A 21,234-nucleotide genomic window follows, 5' to 3' on the forward strand; every position below is an offset into this window, starting at 1 on the left:
CCCTCACCTAGCAGGGGAGCTCGTACTCCACTAGGACCATGGGGAAGATAATCACTCCTACGCCATAGGCCCCATTTCTCACCCCCAAAGTTCAAAGACCCCCTTGAGGTGAGGTGAGGAGGTGGAGGAGGCGGATAACATTTGTTCTTTTTGGCCACAGCAAATCTTCATTGAGGTGATGCGTCGGTTCGGTCGGCATATACTTCCAGGCGAATGTCGTTAGTGGCAAGAACGCCATGGCAGACAATTAGTGGGAGGCGGCCAATCGACATTGAGACCTCCATTTCAGAGTCAAAAGATACAACGCTGGGCATGTAGGCATCGGGAGAGACTGGAGGCGTCACAATGGAGTCGGAGGATCCAGGACAGGTTTCCTTCGAGGAACCTCACAAGGGAGCAGCCTCGGTGAGCAATCAGTTGCCCTGGACTCGAACTTGATAAGAAACGGGTCCGGTTTGGTGGATGACATTTCCAGCCAGCCAACGAGCACCGTGTTTGAAGTTACAAATGAACACCACTCCAGTGTGAAAGCGTTGAAGGGATCGACTCGAATTGGGCCATGTCCATGTAAATCTTGGCTGTGGCGCACCCTCGTGCCAATGTCCGGGATAATCAAACTCAGTCGTGTATGAAGCCTACAACCCTTTAACATGTCAGCAGGGGCCACCTCAGTTACTGCGGGCGGTAGTGGTCCTGTAGGAGAATAGAACACTTGCCAGTCTGGTCTCCATCGATCCCAAAGTCTGTTTCTTTAGCCCCCGTTTAACCGTTTGCACTGCCCTCTCTGCCAAGCCATTCAGTGTCGGATGGCATGGGGCAGTGCAGACATGGCGAATCCCGTTGCTTTTCATAAAAGCATCAAAATGTTCCCTCGTGAAAGAGGCGCTGTTATCTGTCACGAGCACCTCAGGGATTCTGTGGGTGGAAAGCAAAATACGCAATCGTTCGACGGTTGCCCGGGAGGTGATCGTCGCCATCCTGTAAACCTTCTGCCACTTTGAGTGGGTGTCCACTCGATGAGGAACATCGAACCCAGGAATGGACTGGCGAAAATCGGTGTGTACGCGAGCCCAGAGGAGTCCTGGCCACTTCCAAGGGTGGAGGGGTGTTACAGCAGGGAGCTTCTGGTGCTCTTTATAGATGGAGCATTGTTGGGCCAACGTCTCGATATCAGTGGCCAAAGCCAGCCACCAAACATAGCTTCTCGTCAGCATCGTCATTTTGGAAACTCTGGGGTGCCCGTTATGAAGGTCCTTTAACATTATTCCCTGGTCCTTTACATAGAACATAGAACAGTACAGCACAGAACAGGCCCTTCGGCCCTCGATGTTGTGCCGAGCAATGATCACCCTACTTAAACCCACGTAACCCCTATACCCGTAACCCAACAATCCCCCCATTAACCTTACACTACGGGCAATTTAGCATGGCCAATCCACCTAACCCGCACATCTTTTGGATTGTGGGAGGAAACCGGAGCACCCGGAGGAAACCCACGCACACACGGGGAGGACGTGCAGACTCCACACAGACAGTGACCCAGCCGGGAATCGAACCTGGGACCCTGGAGCTGTGAAGCATTGATGCTAACCACCATGCTACCGTGACGTGCCCCTGAGGAGGACACCATCTTCTACGGTCAGCTCCGAGAGAACTTAGGGGAGAAAGCTTTCAACTCCCCTGACAGCTGTTGATGCTGGCCACTGTACAGCACCAGATGCCCCACCTTGGCAAAGGCAGGGTTGGTATATGTACAGTCATGAATACAAGATGCAGTGACAGACAAGATAGCTATAACATTCAGGACGACTCCTCTGTCTGCAGCTGCGGGGGGGGGGGGGGGGGGGGGGGGGGGGGGGGTGGCTACGGGGGGTTGCGGATTTGGTCTGCAGCGGAAGATTTTGTTATGGGCCAGGGCTTAAGAACTCCAAAGTATATTCTGAAGTCCACCTGACCGACAACCTTTATGTTGAATTTATGTTGAGGATGAGCACAAGAGCCATCCTTTCAGGTGTGATTCAACAGTCTTCCTACACACTTTAATCAAAACAAGCTTTATTCTAAGAACTTAGTTGACATACATGGCAAAATGTTTTATCAATTACAAACATAAAGACACCACACAACTACAGTAATCTATGTATAACACTTAATGAATTTCCCCTTAACTGTTCCAATACAAAAACAAAATCCCACAAACTAAAACCCCATTTCAAGGGCGTGGCTCAGCACTCTACATTCTCACTTGAATAAGGCCGGCTTTCCCAGAGATTCTCATCCCATCTCACCAGCAGATTTAACGCCTTCCGGAAAGCCAACTACATCTTTTAAGTTACCAAAGCAGGTAGCTATAATTAATGTTTTTTTCTGGAACAACTCTTTAAAATGAAAACATAGAAAGACAGGAAAAAAACACTTCTTTCTCCCAGAGTCTACAGCAGTCAACCTGAAAAAGAAACTAAAACAAACATCGCAGCCACAGCTCAGCCCACAAATGACATCTGTGAAGCCATGTGATAAGACAGAAACCTTTCTTAAAATGAGCACTCCAAGAAAACAAACTAAACTATCGCACGATTATATACCGCGTGCCTGGTGGGTGGTGTTCTCAAGTGTCCATGCCGATGATCTGGTATGGCTTGCAGAGGTTGCCATGGCAGGGTTGTGTGCTGTCATGGTCACTGTTATCCTGAAGCCTAACTAATACGCTGCAGGAAAGGATGTGCCGAGGTGTGGTACATACCACACCTCGCAGAGACCATGCAGATGCTGATACAATGGACGAACGGACATCGCGTGGCAATCACCAGGCAGGAATGTTCCCTTCCAGTCAGGAAACACTTCAGCAGTAAAGAGCACTCAGCCTCTGATCGCCGGGTAAGCATTCTCCAAGGCGGCCTTCAGGATGCGCGACAATGCAGAATCACCGAGCAGAAACTGATACCAAAGTTCCGCATGCATGAGTACAGACTCAACCGGGATCTTGGATTCATGTCTCATTACATTCAAACCCCCCCCCCCCCCCACATCTGGCCCTGGCTTGCAAAATCCTACCACCTGTCCTGGCTTGAGATAATTCACACCTCTTTAACCTGTGATTATCCCTCTCGCCAGTCGCACCATCTAGACCTGTAAAGACTTAATTACCTGCAAAGAGTTGCATTCAAAGTATCACCTTGCATCATTGATTTTGTCTATATATGAGTTTGTGCAACCCACCTCTGCACTCACCTGATGAAGGAGCTGCGCTCCGAAAGCTAGTGACTTCAAAACAAACTGTTGGACTTTAACCTGGTGTTGTAAGACTTCTTATCAATCACCTCTTGTACAGGCTGTACATTCTTTTGCACCTCCTTCACTTCAATTGGTCTTTCCTTTACTACTTTATCAAACCCCACTGGCTTATCCTGTTTTACCACATCAACCTTCCCAGTGCTTTTCTTCAACCCCCAACATTGTGACGTTACATGGCCTATTTTATTACAGTGAAAACATCTGAAACTTTTCATTTCTCTTCCACCCTCCTGGATTTGTTTTTTAATCTGAGGTAGACTATCCTCATTATCTCCCATCAGATCCCCTTCACCACTTGATTATTTCTCTTTTCCGCAGTGTCTATCCCTCACAGGCTGAAACTGATGTTGGAAACCAAATTTGATTTCTGAACTAATTCATAATCATCTGCCAATCTCACAGTTTTACCCTCTGCTCTTCCACATGAGTTCTCACTGCATCAGGAATTGAATTTTTAAACTCCTCCAAAAGTATAATTTCTCCAAGAGCTTCATACGTTTGGTCTATTTTCAAAGCCCTTATCAACCTATCAAAATTACTCTGTTTGATCCTTTCAAACTCCATGTATATTTGACCAGGTTCTTACATTTCCAAACCTTTGTCTGTAGGCTTCAGGCACTAGTTCATATGCACCTAAGATGGATTTTTTTTACCTCCTCATGTGTGCTAGATACATCCGCTGATAGTAAGGCAAACACTTCACTCGCTCTACCTAGCAACTTTGTTTGAATTAGTAATGCTCACATGTCCTGTGGCCATTTCATTTGTTTAGCTACCTTCTCAAATGAAATGAAAAAGGTTTCTACATCTTTATCATCAAACCTTGGCAATGCTTGGACATATTTAAATAGATCTCCATCAAACCTTCGACTATGACCCTTTTGTTCTTTCTCACCATCCTAATCACTATCCTTAGACTGTACGTTTCTCTGCTTCCGCCAATGACGTTTATATTTCATGGCCAGTTTCTGAAGTTCAAAGTCTCTCTCATTTACTTTTTCCTCTCTCTCTTTTTCTTTTTCCCTGATCTGTACCTCCCTTTCTCTCACTTTTTGATCTGCTAGTGCTAATTGTTTTTTTCCCTTTCCTCTCTCTCCCCTTTTCTGTTTGTTTTGCTGGGGCTATTCTTGCTTTTTCCCTCATTTCGAATTCAAGCTGCTTTAATACTTTTTAATGCTCAAGCTGCATTATCTGTAATTGAATTCTTGCCATTTCCAGTGATTCTGACTGTGCCTCAGGCAATTTTAAATGCTCAGCTACCGCTGCAATTACCCCTTATTTCTGTACTTTGTCAGGTAATGTCAACTGTAATGCTTTTGCCAAATCTAAAAGCCTTTTTTGTTCTCAGTTTGTAAGGTACTGCACATGACCTTCTACAGCCCCCAGAACTTCTGAGCCTCTCAAAGAGCCAATGTCAACTACTGTTCCAATTCAACAACAAAATCCCATAAACCACAAACCCCTTTTCAAGGGCACGGTCCAGCACTCTGCATTCTCACTTGAATAAGACTGGCTTTCCCTGAGATTCTAACCCCATCTCACCAGCAGATTTAACCAGGGCTGTCAGGGTAAGTGCCAAGAGGGTGCCCCCGGGTCACAACCATCCCTCCCACCTTTACTTAATCACCCCCCCCCCCCCCCCCCTCCCTGGCATGGGGGGGGTGGAGGGGGATTGGGGCAGAGTGAGTTGAGGGTGGTTCACAAAGTAGTCACAGACCCAGCGCTCTGGGCCCCGTGGAGAGATGCAATGGTCTTATTACAACTTGACCCCCAAACTGTGCCAGTATCTGAACGGACTGCTGATACCTGCCGTATTGTAATGATCTACCTATGCCCCCTCCCCCAACAGGACAAGACCGCTCACAACACTCGTCAGCGGAACAAGACTGGAGGGGGTTCGCCCATCCTGCACCCCCTCACCACGTTTGAGCAGAGGGCCCTGGACCTTGTTGGGGGATCTACCACCCAGGAGATCGCGCAATGCGAGGTTGGCGGAGCTGCAACAAGTGAGACAACCCTGCATGACAAACACCCCCCCTCCCCCATCCTCTGTCCCTTCACAACCTGCCCACTGGGACACCTCCCCCATCCTCTGTCCCTTCACACCCTGCCCACTGGGACCGTCCAGCGCCCGGCCGAGCGAATCTAAATAACCCGTTTCATTCTCTTCCCTAGGACGTGATGCCGAACGACCAGGGCCGTCTGCCTCCAGGCGGACACAGGCATCTGCCCCCACCGCACCCAGGGCCGCACAACAGAGGGAGCCCGATCAGCGGGGAGTCCCATCCTCCCCAACCGAATCTGTGGAGCAGGACGCCCAGAGGGCGGCGAGAGAGGAAGAGAGAGAAATGGCCCGCGAACGCCCTGCGGCCTCTCAGCGGGCCGATGACATAGAGGAGGCGTCAACCCAAGACGACCTCGAGCTTGCGGCACAGCTATCTCCCACACCATCCACCATCCCAGAGACACTCACCCCGGTTGGCCTATTTAGTGATGAGGCTCCTGGGTCACAGTCTGGGTCGTACAACACAGCTGAGCAGGTACAGCAGGTGGATGTCGGAGCAGCCGAGGGCCCGGACTGGCGGAGGGCAGGCCAGGCGCAGCATGCAGTTGGCTCCCAGATGTTTTCCGAGTTCCTGGACTTTCTCAACCCACCCGCACAGCCGCTGCATCAAGAAATCCAGGGACACAATGACGGGATGAGGGCTGTCTTCCAGACTCTGCTGACGCTGTTAGAGGAGTCGAACCGCGTCCAGGAACAGGGAGTGGTGCCGCTCATGGCAGCAACCCAGGCCCACACCGCACGGGTAGCATCCGCGGTGGAGGCAATGGGTCAGGTTATGCAAGGCGTTGGGCTTAATGTGCACGCGTCATCCTCGGCCCTGGACAGGGTTGCCCTCTCACAGGCAGCAATGCGCCGGAGCACACACGACATTGCCGGCGCCCTGCGGGCCTTGGCCGAGTCTCAGCAGGTCATGGCCCAGTCGCAGCACGCCATGGCACAGTCACAGCAGTCGATGGCACAGTCCCAGCAGTCAGTCGCGGAGAGCATCAACCGCCTGACACACGTGCTGGATGGCGTCGTGCACTCACATGTTGAGATCGCACAGTCCCTGGCGGGAATGTCTAACTCCCTGGACTCCGTCTCTGCAAACCTTCGGATCCTGGTGGATACCGTTGCAGGCCTCCAGGACTGGCAGCGCCAGGTGTTGGTGGCGCGACGGGGCACCTCCCCGCTCGTACCACTGTCCCAAAGTGAGGTCTGGGGGCCACTGGGCTCCCCGAGTGAAGAGGAGGTTTCGGGGCCCGTCCCATTAACTCCATCACGGGATGTCCCGGAATTCTCGGCCTCCCCCCGTCCCATCCCTGGTGCATGTGGTGGGCAGCAGGCAGAGCAGGGTGGCACAATGTCACCCGAGACGCCCGCAGAGCAGCCTGGCCCATCAAGGCCGGGTCGCCCCACGAAACGCTTGCCGAAGGAGAAACGAGTCGAAGGGGGGGATTCGCAGCAATCCTCCTCCACTCCTGCTGTATCATCTGGGGAATCACTTAGACGTAGTGGTAGGGCCCGTAAGGCAACAAAGAGAGACACTGAGTAAGTTGGCATGGGTGAAGGCCACAGTTTAGTTGTAGGGGCTAGGGTACCTGTAAATTATTGTTCACATTAAACGCACTGTTCCACCTTACTTGTAATACCGTGTGATTGTTCCACAGCCACAGGATTCGTGATGGTGACCGAGTGTCGCTGGGGTTGACGAGCGCTGAAACTTCGGTGCCGGGTGTGCAGTCCCTGCCCCTCCCCCCACCCCCTCCCACAGCTAGCCCACGCGGGCACGTGATAGAGTGTCCATGACGAACTCAGCGGCCACCAAGGTGGATGGTTCAGTTATTGCCATGGGTCAGACTCTCTCTAATGATTCTGAGCTCACAGCTCTTCGCAGAGCGGGCTGTCATCATTCCACATGGCACTGATCACACCCGCTGACACAGCCATCAATGTTGTGCCATACCGTCTCGACCCAGTGGTAATGGTGATGTCGAAGTGGAGCAGTGTACACTGAGAGGGGGTGGGGGGGGTTGTGGTGGTGGCAGTTGTGTGTTGACCCTCTGCACGACTAGCGATGCAGGTGGTGGTTTGGTGTTCAGCGGGGACGTCGCATGCGACACGTGAACCGTGCTGCCACCAAGGCGTCGCGTGCCTGCTGTCATCGCCGGGTCCGTCGTGCCGCCTCCTGGACATCACCAGCACCTGGGTCGTGTCTGCGTGCTGCGCCCGCCACTCCACCAGCCTCCTCCTGCCTCCTCCTCCCTCTCCTCCTCCTCCTCCTCTGTGCTGGCACCACTGCCACTGGCTTCTCCCTCCGCCTCCTGCAGCAGGTCATCTCCCCTCTGCATCGCGATGTTGTGCTGCGCACAGCAGACCACAACAATGCGAGCGACCTTGTCGGGCTGGTACTGCAGGGCCCCTCCGGAGCGGTCCAGGCACCTGAATCTCATCTTCAGGAGGCCAAGGCAGCACTCCACCACACCCCTGGTTGCTGCATGGGCCTCATTGTATCGGGTTTCCGCATTGGTCTGAGGCCTCCGTATAGGCGTCATCAGCCAAGATCTCAGCGGATAACCCCTGTCGCCTAGCAACCAGCCCCTCAGCCGGGGGGGGACGTCCCTCAAACATCGGAGGGATGTACGATTGCGCCAGTATGTAGGAGTCATGCACACTCCCTGGGAACCTTGACAGAGACGTTCATGAATCCTCATGTGGGGGTCGCATACCATCTAGATATTCATGGAGTATGTCCCCCTCCTGTTTGTGAACACCTCCCTGTCCCCTGCAGGCGGGCGCATGGGGACGTGAACACAATCGATTGCCCCCTGCACTATCGGTATCCCGGCCACGCTGGCAAATCCACGAGCTCGTGAGTCTTGAGTTGCTTGGTCCTCGGAAAAGGTGATGTAGCGGTCCGCGATGGCATAGAGGGCGTCGGTCACATCCCGGATGCACCTGTGGACCGATGACTGGGAGATCTCGGAAAGGTCCCTGCTCGGAGACTGGAAGGAGCCGGTCGCATAGAAGTTAAGAGCGACCGTCACCTTGATGGCAACCGGGATCGCGTGTCCTCCCCCCATTCCACGTGGGGCCAGGTGCGCCACGAGGTGACAGATATGTATCACCGTCCGCCTACTCAGCCGGAGTCTCCTCCTGCAGGTGATGTCCTTCATTGTTAGGAAAGAGATCCGGACACGGTACACCCTCGGCCTTGGTCGTCGCCTCTGGTGCTGTGGCTGCACCCTCACTCTCTCCTCCTCCCCCTCCTCCTCCTCCCCCCCATGCTGCTCGACGACTGGCAACTCCTCGGCCCTTCCCTCTGCTGCTGCAGCTGTCCCTGCATCCACTGCGGGTTGTGGCTGTGGATGCTGCTGCATCTCCAAATGCAGTGCAGCGGCCCCAACCACTGCGCTGAACATAGCCGTTCTGTTCACAGACATTGTGCTAACCTACAGAAGGGTGGTGGGGGGCCGAGAAACGGGACATGTTAGACGGAGGTTAGTCGACACCTCGGCAGCCGCCTGCCACGGGATACCTGTGTGTCCCGGTGGCCTGGTCGCGCTGCTGACACGCAGGCAGCCTAACCCCTGGTCACTTTCTACATCCAATGGGCAGTTAACTACGTCCTCTTCACCGGTGCGTCAGTGGCCTGTGGCCGTTAGCCACAGGGCAACCAGCGGCCGTGTCCTCGTGACCGGCACGCCATGGCATGGTGGCAGACATTTTGTAACGGGGTTGGACGGGTCACTCGCTCACTTTCTCCCTACCCCCCCCACTCCCACTCCCCCCCTCCGTCTCCCCCACTCCCCCCTCCGTCTCCCCAATTCCCCCCCTCAGTCTCCCCCACTCCCCCCCTCAGTCTCCCCCCACTCCCACCTCCGTCTCCCCACTCCCCCCTCAGTCTCCCCCCACTCCCCCCTCAGTCTCCCCCACGACTCCCACCTCCGTCTCCCCCACTCCCCCTCAGTCTCCCCACTCCCCCCTCAGTCTCCCCCCCCCCCCCCTCAGTCTCCCCCACTCCCCCCTCAGTCTCCCCCACTCCCCCCTCAGTCTCCCCCACTCCCCCCTCAGTCTCCCCACTCCCCCCTCAGTCTCCCCACTCCCCCCTCAGTCTCCCCCACTCCCCCCTCAGTCTCCCCCACTCCCCCCTCAGTCTCCCCCACTCCCCCCTCAGTCTCCCCCACTACCCCCATCAGTCTCCCCCACTCTCCCCTCAGTCTCCCCCACTCCCCCTCAGTCTCCCCCACTCCCCCCTCAGTCTCCCCCACTCCCCCCTCAGTCTCCCCTACCCCCCCCCCCCCCCGCTCTGGACCCCCTCCCGTTCTCGGGGATGCCTTCCCCGTTGTGGCCAGACTCCAGCAGTGCGCTGAGCGGTGCGCTGAGCGGTGCGCTCACCTCCTCGAAGCTCTCGTCAGCCAGCACGACTGGTTGACGAACTTGAAAAGCAGGTGTGTTGGCCGGCGTGAAAACAGTGCGTGAGGACGTCGGTACTTCGGCCCATCCGGGCCGGAGAATAGCGGGGGTTCAGTAAGTAACGATTCTGGTCGTGTCGGGGGGGCTTTCGAGGTGTTTGCCGGGAATGCCGACGTGTAGCTTGTGCGGGGTTCGGAGAATAGCTGGAGGGCGTCGGACCGGCGTCGCCGTGTAAATATGTGCGGCCTGCTGTTCTCCGAACCGGGCGTGAGTGCGGAGAATCGCGCCCAATGACTGAGAGATTTAAAAGGTTATTTAACTTGGCTAAAAAACATTTATGGGATTATTTTCCCCCATCCCGGGGGCAGATGCATTTTGATCATGATCAAGACACCTTGAAGCAGAAACTGCTTCCCAAAAGGGAGAGACAGAGGAAGTTTTCCAGAAATAGCGATTGGACGGTTGTACTAAATCAGGCTATCTAGAGCCATTGCCTGCAGTAGCGTAAAAGTCAATTCAGGAACCTTCACTCACCCTCAAGACCTGTTCGGATTGTTGAGTTCACTTGCAGGGGCAAACTTCAACTCTCCAACTTCAGACGCCCTTGCAACCGCTAAGCTGAACCTCAAGTTTCAACCCTTTCTTTTAGGAAAGAAGGTATTCAAATAAGGGGCTCGCAATGACGTCTCACAGAAATGGATTTGAAATCTCGACCTTAAGTATCTTTTTACCTTTACCTGCATTTAATCTTTGTATCTGTATCTTAGGTAAAAGTGATATAGTTAAAACTAAGTAACTTTCAGCAGCAGCCTTTTAAATAAGCTAACCTGTGTCTTCAGACTAAAGCTTGTCTGCTGGGTTATTTTTTAATTTGAACCACTTATAAATTTAAAGGGGGCTACATATGTACAGACAATTTCTTAGCTCATGGACCACTTTCAGGAAATGCCTTGTTTTAAAAATTATTTTTATTCAGGTTTTTAATCGAAACAAAATGTTTACATAACCATTAACAACATTTAACAAAACAAGGTGAATGTTAACATTATATAAAAAGAAAAAACAAAGAAAATACAGTAAGTGAGCATTCCCCCACCCCCCCGCCGAATTGCTGCTGCTGCTGACATTTTAACGCTCTCCTAGAGAGTCGAGGAACGGCTGCCACCGCCTGGAGAACCCATCATGGACCCTCTCAAGGCAAACTTTATTTTCTCGAGACTGAGAAACCCAGCCATGTCACTAATCCAGGTCTCTGCACTCGGGGGCTTTGAGTCCCTCCACATTAAAAGAAGCCGCCTCCGGGCTACCAGGGAGGCAAAGGCCAACATGTCGGCCTCTTTCGCTTCCTGAACTCACGGATCGTCTGACACACCAAAGATCGCTATCTCTGGACTCGGCACCACCCCGGTGTCTAAGATTTTGGACATTGCCTTAGCGAATCCCTGCCAGAATCCTTTAAGAGCCGGGCATGCCCAGAACATATGGCCATGGTTCGCTGGGCTTCCCGCACATCTATCCTCAACCCCAAAGAGCTTGCTCATCCTGGTTGCCATCATGTGTGCCCGGTGGACCACCTTAAACTGGATTAAGCTAAGACTGGCACAAGATGAGGAGGAATTAACCCTGTTTAGAGCATCCGCCCACAGGCCCGCATCCAGCTCCCCGCCTAGCTCCTCCTCCCACTGGCCCTTAAGTTCCACTACTGGGGCTTCCTCCACCTCCTGTAGTTCTTGGTATCTTGGTAGATGTCAGACACCTTCCCTCCCCTACCCAGGTGCCAGAGACCACCCTATCCTCTGTCCTATGTGGGGGTAGTAACGGAAATGTCACCACCTGTTTTTTAGAAAGGCATGTACCTGAAGGTATCTGAAGGCATTTCCAGGGGGCAGATTACATTTCTCCTCCAGCCTTCAGGCTGGGAAAGTCCCGTTTATGAACATATCCCCCATCCTTTTAATACCTGCCCTATGTCAGCTTTGAAACTCTCCGTCTATCTTGCCCGGAACAAATCTGTGATTGTTGCATATCGGGGTCCAAACTTCCACCTCCCTGTGTCTTCTCCATTGACCCCAGATCCTTAGTGCCGCCACCACCACTGGACTTGAGGAGTAGTGCGCTGGCATGAATGGCAGAGGTGCCGTTACGAGTGCCCCTAAGCTGGTGCCTTTGCATGACACCGCCTCTAACCGCTCCCACGTCGACCCCTCCCCCAATACCCATTTCCTAATCATGGCTAAAATTCGGCAGTGCCAGCCCCCCCCCCCCCCCCCCCCCCCCCCCCCCACCCCCACCCCCCTCCCCGACTGCACTCTATATACAGTCTCTTTACTCGCGGGGTCTTATTTGCCCATACAGATCCCGAAATGATTAGGAAATGCCTTTTACATGATTGTGACACACCATTCCTGACTAGATGTTTAGATCTGATCAATTGGTTTTGGGATAGCACTGTCTAGTGCAGTGCTTTTCAAACTTTTCCCCCCGGGGACCCACTTTTACCAATCGGCTGACCTTCAGGATGCACTGACCTTCGCAACCTAAGCCGGCTACTTTTGGGACCCACGCCAGCCGACCTTCGCAACCCACGCTGGCTGACCTTCGCGACACATGGCTGCTGAACTTCGCAAAACATAATTTTCGATTACCTTTAATATGACAGATGAGCCTGCTTAGTCCTCACAGTCTCACTCCAAATCAGGTTCACAGGAGGAGAGCAATGTGCATATCAGTTGCAGATTGTAGCCGGTTCCTTTGTGCCATCTTCATCTTTGTGAGGATGGACAATCCAACCTCATATGTAGGTCATTGCGAAGGGCAATAGCAACAAAATGCTTGTTTTATGGTGACACAGTGACTAGCACTGCTGCCTCACAGCACCAGGGACCCAGGTTTGATTCCGGCCTTGGGTGACTGTCTGAAGTTTGCATGTTCTCCCCGTATCTGCGCGAGTTTCTTTGGGGCGCTCCGGTTTCCTCCCACAGTCGAAAGTTGTGCAGGTTAGATGGATTGGTCATGCTAAATTTATCCTTCAGTGTCCAAAGGTTAGGTGGGACTATGGGGATAGAGTGGGGGAGTGGGCCTAGGTAGCATGCTCTTTCCGAGGGTCGGTGCAGACTCAATGGGCCAAATGGCCTCCGTCTGTACTGTAGGAATTCTATTCTATGATTCTCTACTCAGCTCTAGCTCCTGCGTGGACTCTCCCGAGAAGCCCTCTCCAGCAGATTCAGTTGTGAGATTCTGGCCTGCTTGTGTCTCTGGCCCTCTCTTTCGGATAACAAAATGATCCATCTTCAGTTCTTTCGAGTTCAGTTGCCTTGCTAGCTGGCAGCTAGAAAATGGAAGAATCTCTCCTCAGTGATTTTGTGCAAAAAGAATGGACGTACAGGGCACGTGACGGCAATACGTAGAAACATACATAGAAAATAGAAGCAGGAGGAGGCCATTCGGCCCTTCGAACCTGCTCTGCCATTCATTATCATCATGGCTGATCATCAAGTTCAATACCCTGATCCCACGTTCCCCCCCTAATATCCTTTGATTACTTTAGCCCCAAGAGCTATATCTTCATATCCTCCTTGAAATTACATGTTTTGGCTTCACCTAACGTTGTGTGGCAGTGAATTTCACAGATTCACCACTCTCTGGGTGAAAAAAATTCTCCTCACCTCAGTCCTAAACTGCACACAATTCTACAGCTGTGGCCTCACCAAAGCCCTATACAATTGCAATAAAACATCCCTATTCCTAAGCACAAATCCTTTCACTATGAAGGCCAACTTTAAGGTCTGCTGTACCTGCACGCATACTTTCAGCGACTGATGCACGAGGACACCAAGGTCTCACTGAGTATCCACCTCTCTCAATTTACACCCTTTCAAATAATAATCTGCCTTCCTTTTCTGCTACCGAAGTGGATAACCTCACATTTATCCACGTTATTCTGCATCTGCTAAGCATATGCCCATTCACTCAGCCTGTCCAAATCCCACTGAAGCATCGCTGCATCCTCCTCACAGTTCACCCTCCCACCCAACGTTGTTCTGCAAATTTGGAGATAATGCATTTCTTTCCTTCGTCCAAATCATTAATATATAATGTGAACAGCTGGGTTCCTATCACAGATCCCTGTGGTATCCCACCAGACACTGCTGCCAAATCAGAAAAAGACACATTTATTCCAACTATTTGCTTCCGTCTGCTAACCAGTAATGTATGTGCTGCATGTGTGACCTGCTCTCTACCTCCAATTCTGCCGGGAAGAGTGCATAATTCGCAATACAATGCCGTCATGGCTGGCATTCTTAAAAGTTGGTCGTGGCTGTTGCGTGCTTCGCCTACGATTGGGGACACAGCGACCCTCCTGACATCCACCCACGACCCACCCGCGGGATGCGACCCGCAGTTTGAAAAGCCCTGCTCAAGTGCATGCTAATTCCAGCAGCATGCAAGAGGACTTGTTTTGTAGCTTTATTAGGTTGACTCTTCATTTTTAAGCACGCCTGGTGTTACTCTGACATGCCCTCCTGCACTCTTCATCAATCAATGGTTGACTCCCTGGCTTTGTGATAATTGCAGAGTGATATTGTGGTTGTATACAATTCTATTGCTGCTGATGCCCCACAGTGCCAGTTGATTGCCCAGTCACGAGTTGCCAGAATTGTTCAAAATCTATTCCATTTAGCATAGTGGTGTTGCCACACAACACGATGGAGGGTATCCTCAATGTGAAGACAGGACTGGGCGGTGGTCACTCCTACCAATATTGTCATGGACAGATACATGAGTGGTAGGCAGGTTGGTGAGGATAAAGTCAAGTATGTTTTTTCCTCTTGTTGGTTCCCTGACCATCCGCTGCAGATCCAGTCCAGCAGAGATGTCTTGGTGATGGACACTGAAATCCCACATGCAGAGTGCATTCTGCACCCGTGTCACCCTCAGTGCTTCTTCCATCGGTGTTCAACATGGAAGAGGACTGATTCATCAGTAGAGGGTAAGAGAAAATCAGCAGGAGGTTTCCTTACTTAAATTTGACCTGATGCCATGGAACTTCACAATGTCCGGAGTCAGTGTTGAGGACTCCCAGCTGGGGGCAACTTCTTCACAACGGTATACCACTCCGCTAGGTCTGTCCTGTCGATGGAACAAGACATACCCGGGGATGGTGATGGTGGTGTCTGGGACATTGTCGATAAGGTTGTAATTCAGTGAGTATGTCGATGTCAGGCTGTTGTTTGACTAGGCTGTGGCGCAGTGCTCTCGATTTTGGCACGAGCCCTCAGATGTTAGTAAGGAGGGCTTTGCACGGTCGATAGGATTGGATGTGCCATTCCTGTTTCTGATGCCTAGGTTGATGCTAAGTGGTCCATCCAATTTCATTCCTTTTTGATTTTGTTTGGTACGAGTGGCATGCTAGGCCATTTCAGAGAGTATTTAACAGTGCTGTGGGTCTGGTGTCACATATGGCCAGACCAAGGATAGCAGATTTTGTTCCCTCGAGGACTGTAGTGAACCAGATGGGTTTAACAACAATCGACAATAATTTAATGATCACCATTATTGAGACTAGCTTTTAATTCCAGATATATTCAGTGAATTTAAATTCCAGCAGCTGCCGTGGTGGGATTTGAACCCGCCGCCTCCAAGTATTACCCTGGACCTCGGAATGACTGCTCTAGTGACATTACCAGTATGCATCGCCTCCTCCAAGATAAGAGTTAATAAAGTAAAGAACATTTGAAATAGCATTTGATTCTGCCATGAGCAGCCTACAACAACTGGTAGAGGGTGTGTGGAAATCTTGCAGCGGGAATTTACATACTCCCAGCCGAGAGAATAGGGAACGTGCCAGCCCTTGTGCAATTGCCAATGTTGCTCCGTAAATGATGTAAATGTGGGGCGCCATGCAGTGAGAAACATCTTCACATCCATCTGCACAGAATTCCCAAAGCATTGAGAAAACAAGCTGTTTGTTAACTCTTCCTGTACAAGGATAAATTTAAGGAAGACCAAACCATGCCAAATCGGAGATTGTGTCACATAAACATGTTTTCTCATCAATTCTGTGATCAACAACATTGGTACATTGGGAACTAAGTTAATGGAGTCTGTCACTATGAAGTTTGGCAGACAAGCAGATTATTTGGAAAGAGCAGTCACAGTTAGATTTTACTAACATAGACAACTGGCAGACAAATCTAAGGCAGCCTGCTGGTAAACCTGCCTGGCCATCCAGCCTTTGGGGAATAGCAGCAGTATAGTGTCTGATGATGCTGCTTCCTCCCAAGATGGCTGCTCATCATGCTGAAAGTGAGTCCTGCTGCCTGGCATGGCGTCAACATATGACCATGTACCCAGAAAATCTAGGCCATAAACATCCCAACACGGTCGCACCACTGCACCTCAGGCCGCCGCACAGCTGTTTACCCACACCTGAGGCACTTACACACACTGATTTTGTGAAGTAGGACAAACACCACTTACAGGGCCACCAAAAAGCAGCTTAGAACTCCTTACCAATGTGAACACAACATTATATAATTCTCCCCAAAACGATGGGAGACACAGGACATTGCAATGTTTTTTGGAAAACTGTAAGAAGCACAGTACATGGTGGCACAATGGTTAGCTCTGCTGCCTCACAGCTCCAGGGTTCAATTCCAGCCTCGGGTGACTGTGTGGAGTTTGCACTTTCTCCCGGTGTCTGCATGGGTTTCCTCCGGGTGCTCCGGTTTCCTCCCACAGTCCAAAGACGTACAGGTTAGGTGGATTGGCCATGATAAATTGCCCCTTTAGTGTCCAAAAGGTTAGGTGGGGTTACGGGGATAGGGTGGAGGCATGGGCTTAAGTAGGATGCTCTTTCCAAGGACTGAATGGTCTCCTTCCGCACTAAATTCTATGATCTATGATTCTATATACCATTTAAATCTCCCAAAGCACTTTACAAGCAGATTGAAGGAGAGTAAATGCTTTGCTGGAAGGTAGATTTTGGGAGGGAGGACCAAAAGCTTGGTCAAAGAAATGGACCTTGAGAAATTTTTCAAATTGGAGATTCTCCACCTTCCCATGAATACTCTCGCTCTTCAAAGACTCACTAAAACTTACCTCTAACAATAAATTCAGTCAATTCTCCTGACCCTTCCATCAGAACATAAAAATGTACAAGACCTGTAAACATGGAATTTACAGTGCAGAAGGGGGCCATTTGGCCCATCGAGTCTGCAACTACCCAGGGCAGCACGGTGACGCAGTGGGTTAGCCCTGCTGCCTCACGACACCGAGGTCCCAGGTTCGATCCCGGCTCTGGGTTACTGTCTGTGTAGAGTTTGCACATTCTCCCCGTGTTTGCGTGGGTTTCGCCCCCACAACCCAAAGATGTGCAAGATAGGTGGATTGGCCACGCTAAATTGCCCCACTTAATTGGAAAAAATGAATTTGGTACTCTAAATTTATATTTTAAAAAATTGAAAAAAAAGTCTGCACCGACCCTGGAAAAGACCACCCCACTTAAACCCACACTTCCACCCTATCCCCGTAACCCAGTAACCCCCACCTAATCTTTTTGGACACTAGGGGCAATTTAGCATGGCCAATCCACCTAACCTGCAGATCTTTGGACTGTGGGAGGAAGCCGGAGCACCCGGAGGAAACCCACACAGTCAAGGGGAGAATGTGCAGACTCCACACAGACAGTCACCCAAGCCAGGAGTCGAACCTGGAGCTGCGAAGCCACAGTGCTACCGTGCCACCCACCACTCCCAGCACTGTTCCGTATATGGTTATGTTTGGGACATTATATTATCTTGGGAGTACAAGGTAGCTGCAACTGTGGTGGCCAGTAACATTTTTAAAGCTAGCCCAATTCCAACTCTCTATTTTCAATTCTCCAGCTGTGAGTGTAAATTCAGTAGTTTTGAGTTATTATTCCTACTAAAAATAATTTGTGCACTGTGTTCGGTATTGCACAATCCTCCTTGCACTGTGCGTCTTACAGTTTTCCAAAAGCATTGCAATGTCCATTGTTTTGGGGAGAATTATATAGTATAAATTAAATCAATTGTATCACTTTTTTATGCTCCCCCTTTCCACCTATGCAGCCTAATCTCTACTGAGAGTATGGGAAGCGTATCAGCTCCTGGACAATTGCCAATAATGCTGCTCTGTGAATGTCTGCTGGGAGGTGCATCCCAGACGGACTTTTGATGGATCATGAGATGAACAATTCACCTGCAGGATCTCAGCTTCTGATCACTCGGCGCGTACAGTGTGTTGCCTTTTTAAAAACGATAGTGTGATATCAGTTCGCTCTGCTCCCTGTTCAACACCCCTGCAAAGATGGAGCTAATTTTCACTTGCACCGGCACTAACACTTTGTTTCAACATTGCTGCAGTATGCACCGGTTTCAAAGAGAACGCAATGGCACTGAAATTAACGTTGAGTAAAACCAATGCTAATATATCAATCCCAGTCATGTACCAAACATGGAAACACTGCCACAGTATATACCGATTTAAGTTGGCTGCCAACCTTCATTTATAAACACGAAATGAACGCGCTAAACTATCTTGTCTGATAATAATCAGCTTTTGGTGGTTCTAACATATTCAGAGTTACTTCTATTTACAGCCCCATTTGTACTCCATATATTCATCTCTTGCAAGGCACCCAGAAGAGAGGGGGGAAATCCTTATGCGGTTAAAGGCGACACTTCACTTCATTAACGTTCTCATTATCATCAGGCAGATGGTTTTATGTAAACTCACCCCACAACACTGCTATGATCAGACAATGAAGAATCCAGGCAGTTTGCAGCCAGCATTTGCACCTCTCGGCCATGTCACCAGATTATTCAAACAAGAAGCTTAAGGTTTCAAGAGTAGGCTGGTGAAGAGTTTTAACCAAATGAATATGGATTCTCCTTTGAGGTTCTTGTTTGCATGCAGAATGGTTCTCAGCAAAAAAAAATCATGCCCCAGACTCAGTCCATGTGCATTTCATTCATCATCATCCATTTAGCGAATGTAGAGGAGGGGCGCGGTACCTGCTCCCCCACTGGGAGCAAATTTAGACACGGTCACATGGTTTCTGAGGGAGGAATTCTGAACCAGTGGAGAATTGTTTTGTAGTGAAGTAACTTTCCTATCTTCAGCTGATCCGCCGTGTGACGAATTATCGCCTTGACGCTTAAATTCAGCCAGCATTTCTGCATCATATAACATCAGGACACTGTTCGGAAGTCTTGCTGTGGAACACGGTGCAATGTGCTAGATTATGGCTTAAATGTAGGTTATGGTTTACAGCGGATACTAATATAAATCACAGTCCCATGTGTCACAGTTATTGATACACGGTAACATAATAGCTCAGTACCATGCAGTTTGTATTGGCCAATGACCTTTAATTTGCTGTTACAGTGAACAAACTTCACGCACATTTATGTTACTACTCTAGCTTAGTTTTGATTGGATTGTATAGCATAGGCATTAAATAACATTGTTTAAAAATTATATCCATCTGAAAATTTGGGTTGTTGTACACATTGGAAACATGGTATTGTCATGTTTTTATAATGATGTAAAGGCATTCAGTGGTGGACTGGGTCTAAATATATTGGTTGCCAGGAGACAAAGGGGGCCCACCCACAACTACAATGCTATCATTTAATTTTCATAACGAATAAGTAAAATTTTCAAAAAATACATATGGAAAAAAGGGTACAATTAAAATTTTTGCGGAAAAAATGTATATTTCTTAGTAATTACAGCATACATGTATTGTACATTTTACTGGCAGTAGATACCAAATGTAAATACAGAATGTTATAATTGAATTTTTTTATTTTTTTTATTTTAAGTAATTGGTTGATATTTTTTAATCGTTTACTGCACAATTTACACATTAACAGATAGTTCTAAAGCACAGTAGAGCATTGCATGCAGTCCACTATATTAAGAGCAATCATTTGTGTTCGCTAGATGATTGTGCAAATCTGCCAATAATTGCTTCTGCATCCAATTCATCTAACAATTCCTTTTCAATGGATAGCAACATGTATGATTCCAAATTCTCCTCAGACAGCGAATTTCTTAACCTTGTCATTATGATCTTTAGTTTTGAAAATGTCCTCTCACATTGGACTTGAGTAACTGATAGTGTGCAGATGACTTTATAAAGTTCATAAAGGTTATCATATGCCTTGTCATGAAGTCTGTTGGATGCCAGAATTTTTAGTACACACAGTGGGAAAGTGCTGCAAATTTTACAATTGTTGCAACTGGAATCCATATTCTCACCATCATTAAGCAATAGCTTTAATACATCAAAGTTTGAAGCAAAAGAAAACAATTCCAATATTACTTGATCTTTGCTGATTTGTGGAAACAGCTTAATAATACCTTCCAATGCTTCATCTTCAAGGTCCTTCTCTGCAATAGTTTTAAACTTTGCTGGGTCCAAGTAGGACAAATCTTTATACAACTGTTTGTGTTGTACAAAGCATGATTCTAGTGACTGGACAATGCGATCCATTATTAGGTTAAACACATTTACTCGAAAAGCAGCTAGAGAATCTGAGGAATTTCTTTCATCATCAATAAGCTCATCTGCCATTCTTTTCTTCTTCCTCTGCCTCTTAACTGGCAACGCTGTTTCCAACGCATCAATTTCCAATGTTTGATTTTCATGCATATTCATCTGTGAAATCTAAACCACATATCTAAACCACTTGTCTGTAGATAACGTGATTACGGGGTTGTAGCTTCAAATATACACAAGTAAGTAAATGCTGTCAATATGGTTTCAAACTTTAGAAGACTTTGAAGTAAAACATTTGCTCCATGTTTTGTTTTTGCATCAAACTTTTCTGAATCTTGTATCATTGATAAGTATGTCAATAGATTTACGAAAGTACTGGCAGCGGATCATCAAAACGTCCAAATATAGTTGTTGCTGCATTGGATTTTCCTGACCATCTGGTCTCGCCAATTAGCTTTAATCATTTCATTTTTTCTTGTCCTAGATGTTTTCCAACGACTTCTATCCATACAGCCATTCTCTTGTATGATGCTTTCACAAAAGTTGCTATATCCTGGAGCAAATTGAAAAAAGAAACTGCAGGCACACAACATTTTGTTGTTTCAGTTATCACCAAATTCAAGACATGGGCATAGCACCATATATGAACATATTGATCAGCCACATCAGCAATTTTACTTTGTAGACCATTATACTGGCCATGGTAGCTTGCAGCGCCATCTGTGCTATCAGATAAACATTTTGGGGGTCAATTTTAAGATGCTGTAATGTTTCAATCAATAGATTAAAAAGTCCCTGTCCTGTACCATCATTACTTGGCACAACTGAAAGTAGTCGCTCACAGATAATACCTTTAAGCACATACCGAATAATAATGCTAAACTGAATTATCTTGTGTTGAATCAACCTGAATAGAATAATATTTTGCTTGAGAAACTTCATGACTAAT

At 49.0% G+C, this 21,234-nt stretch overlaps 1 protein-coding gene across 1 annotated transcript in view; it reads right to left on the bottom strand.

Annotated features, from left to right (window-relative positions):
- LOC119968966 (prostaglandin F2 receptor negative regulator-like) overlaps window positions 1-18,944 on the bottom strand; it is a 171,957-nt gene extending 153,013 nt beyond the window's left edge. The window contains exon 1 of the mRNA XM_038802020.1: window positions 18,515-18,944. Coding sequence (XP_038657948.1) covers window positions 18,515-18,587 — 73 coding nt within the window. The 5' untranslated portion in view covers window positions 18,588-18,944. The remainder of the gene's footprint in view (window positions 1-18,514) is intronic.
- Window positions 18,945-21,234: the final 2,290 nt, after the last annotated feature.

Source organism: Scyliorhinus canicula, chromosome 7 (genome assembly GCF_902713615.1).
Source record: "Scyliorhinus canicula chromosome 7, sScyCan1.1, whole genome shotgun sequence".
NCBI classification, from domain to species: domain Eukaryota; kingdom Metazoa; phylum Chordata; class Chondrichthyes; order Carcharhiniformes; family Scyliorhinidae; genus Scyliorhinus; species Scyliorhinus canicula.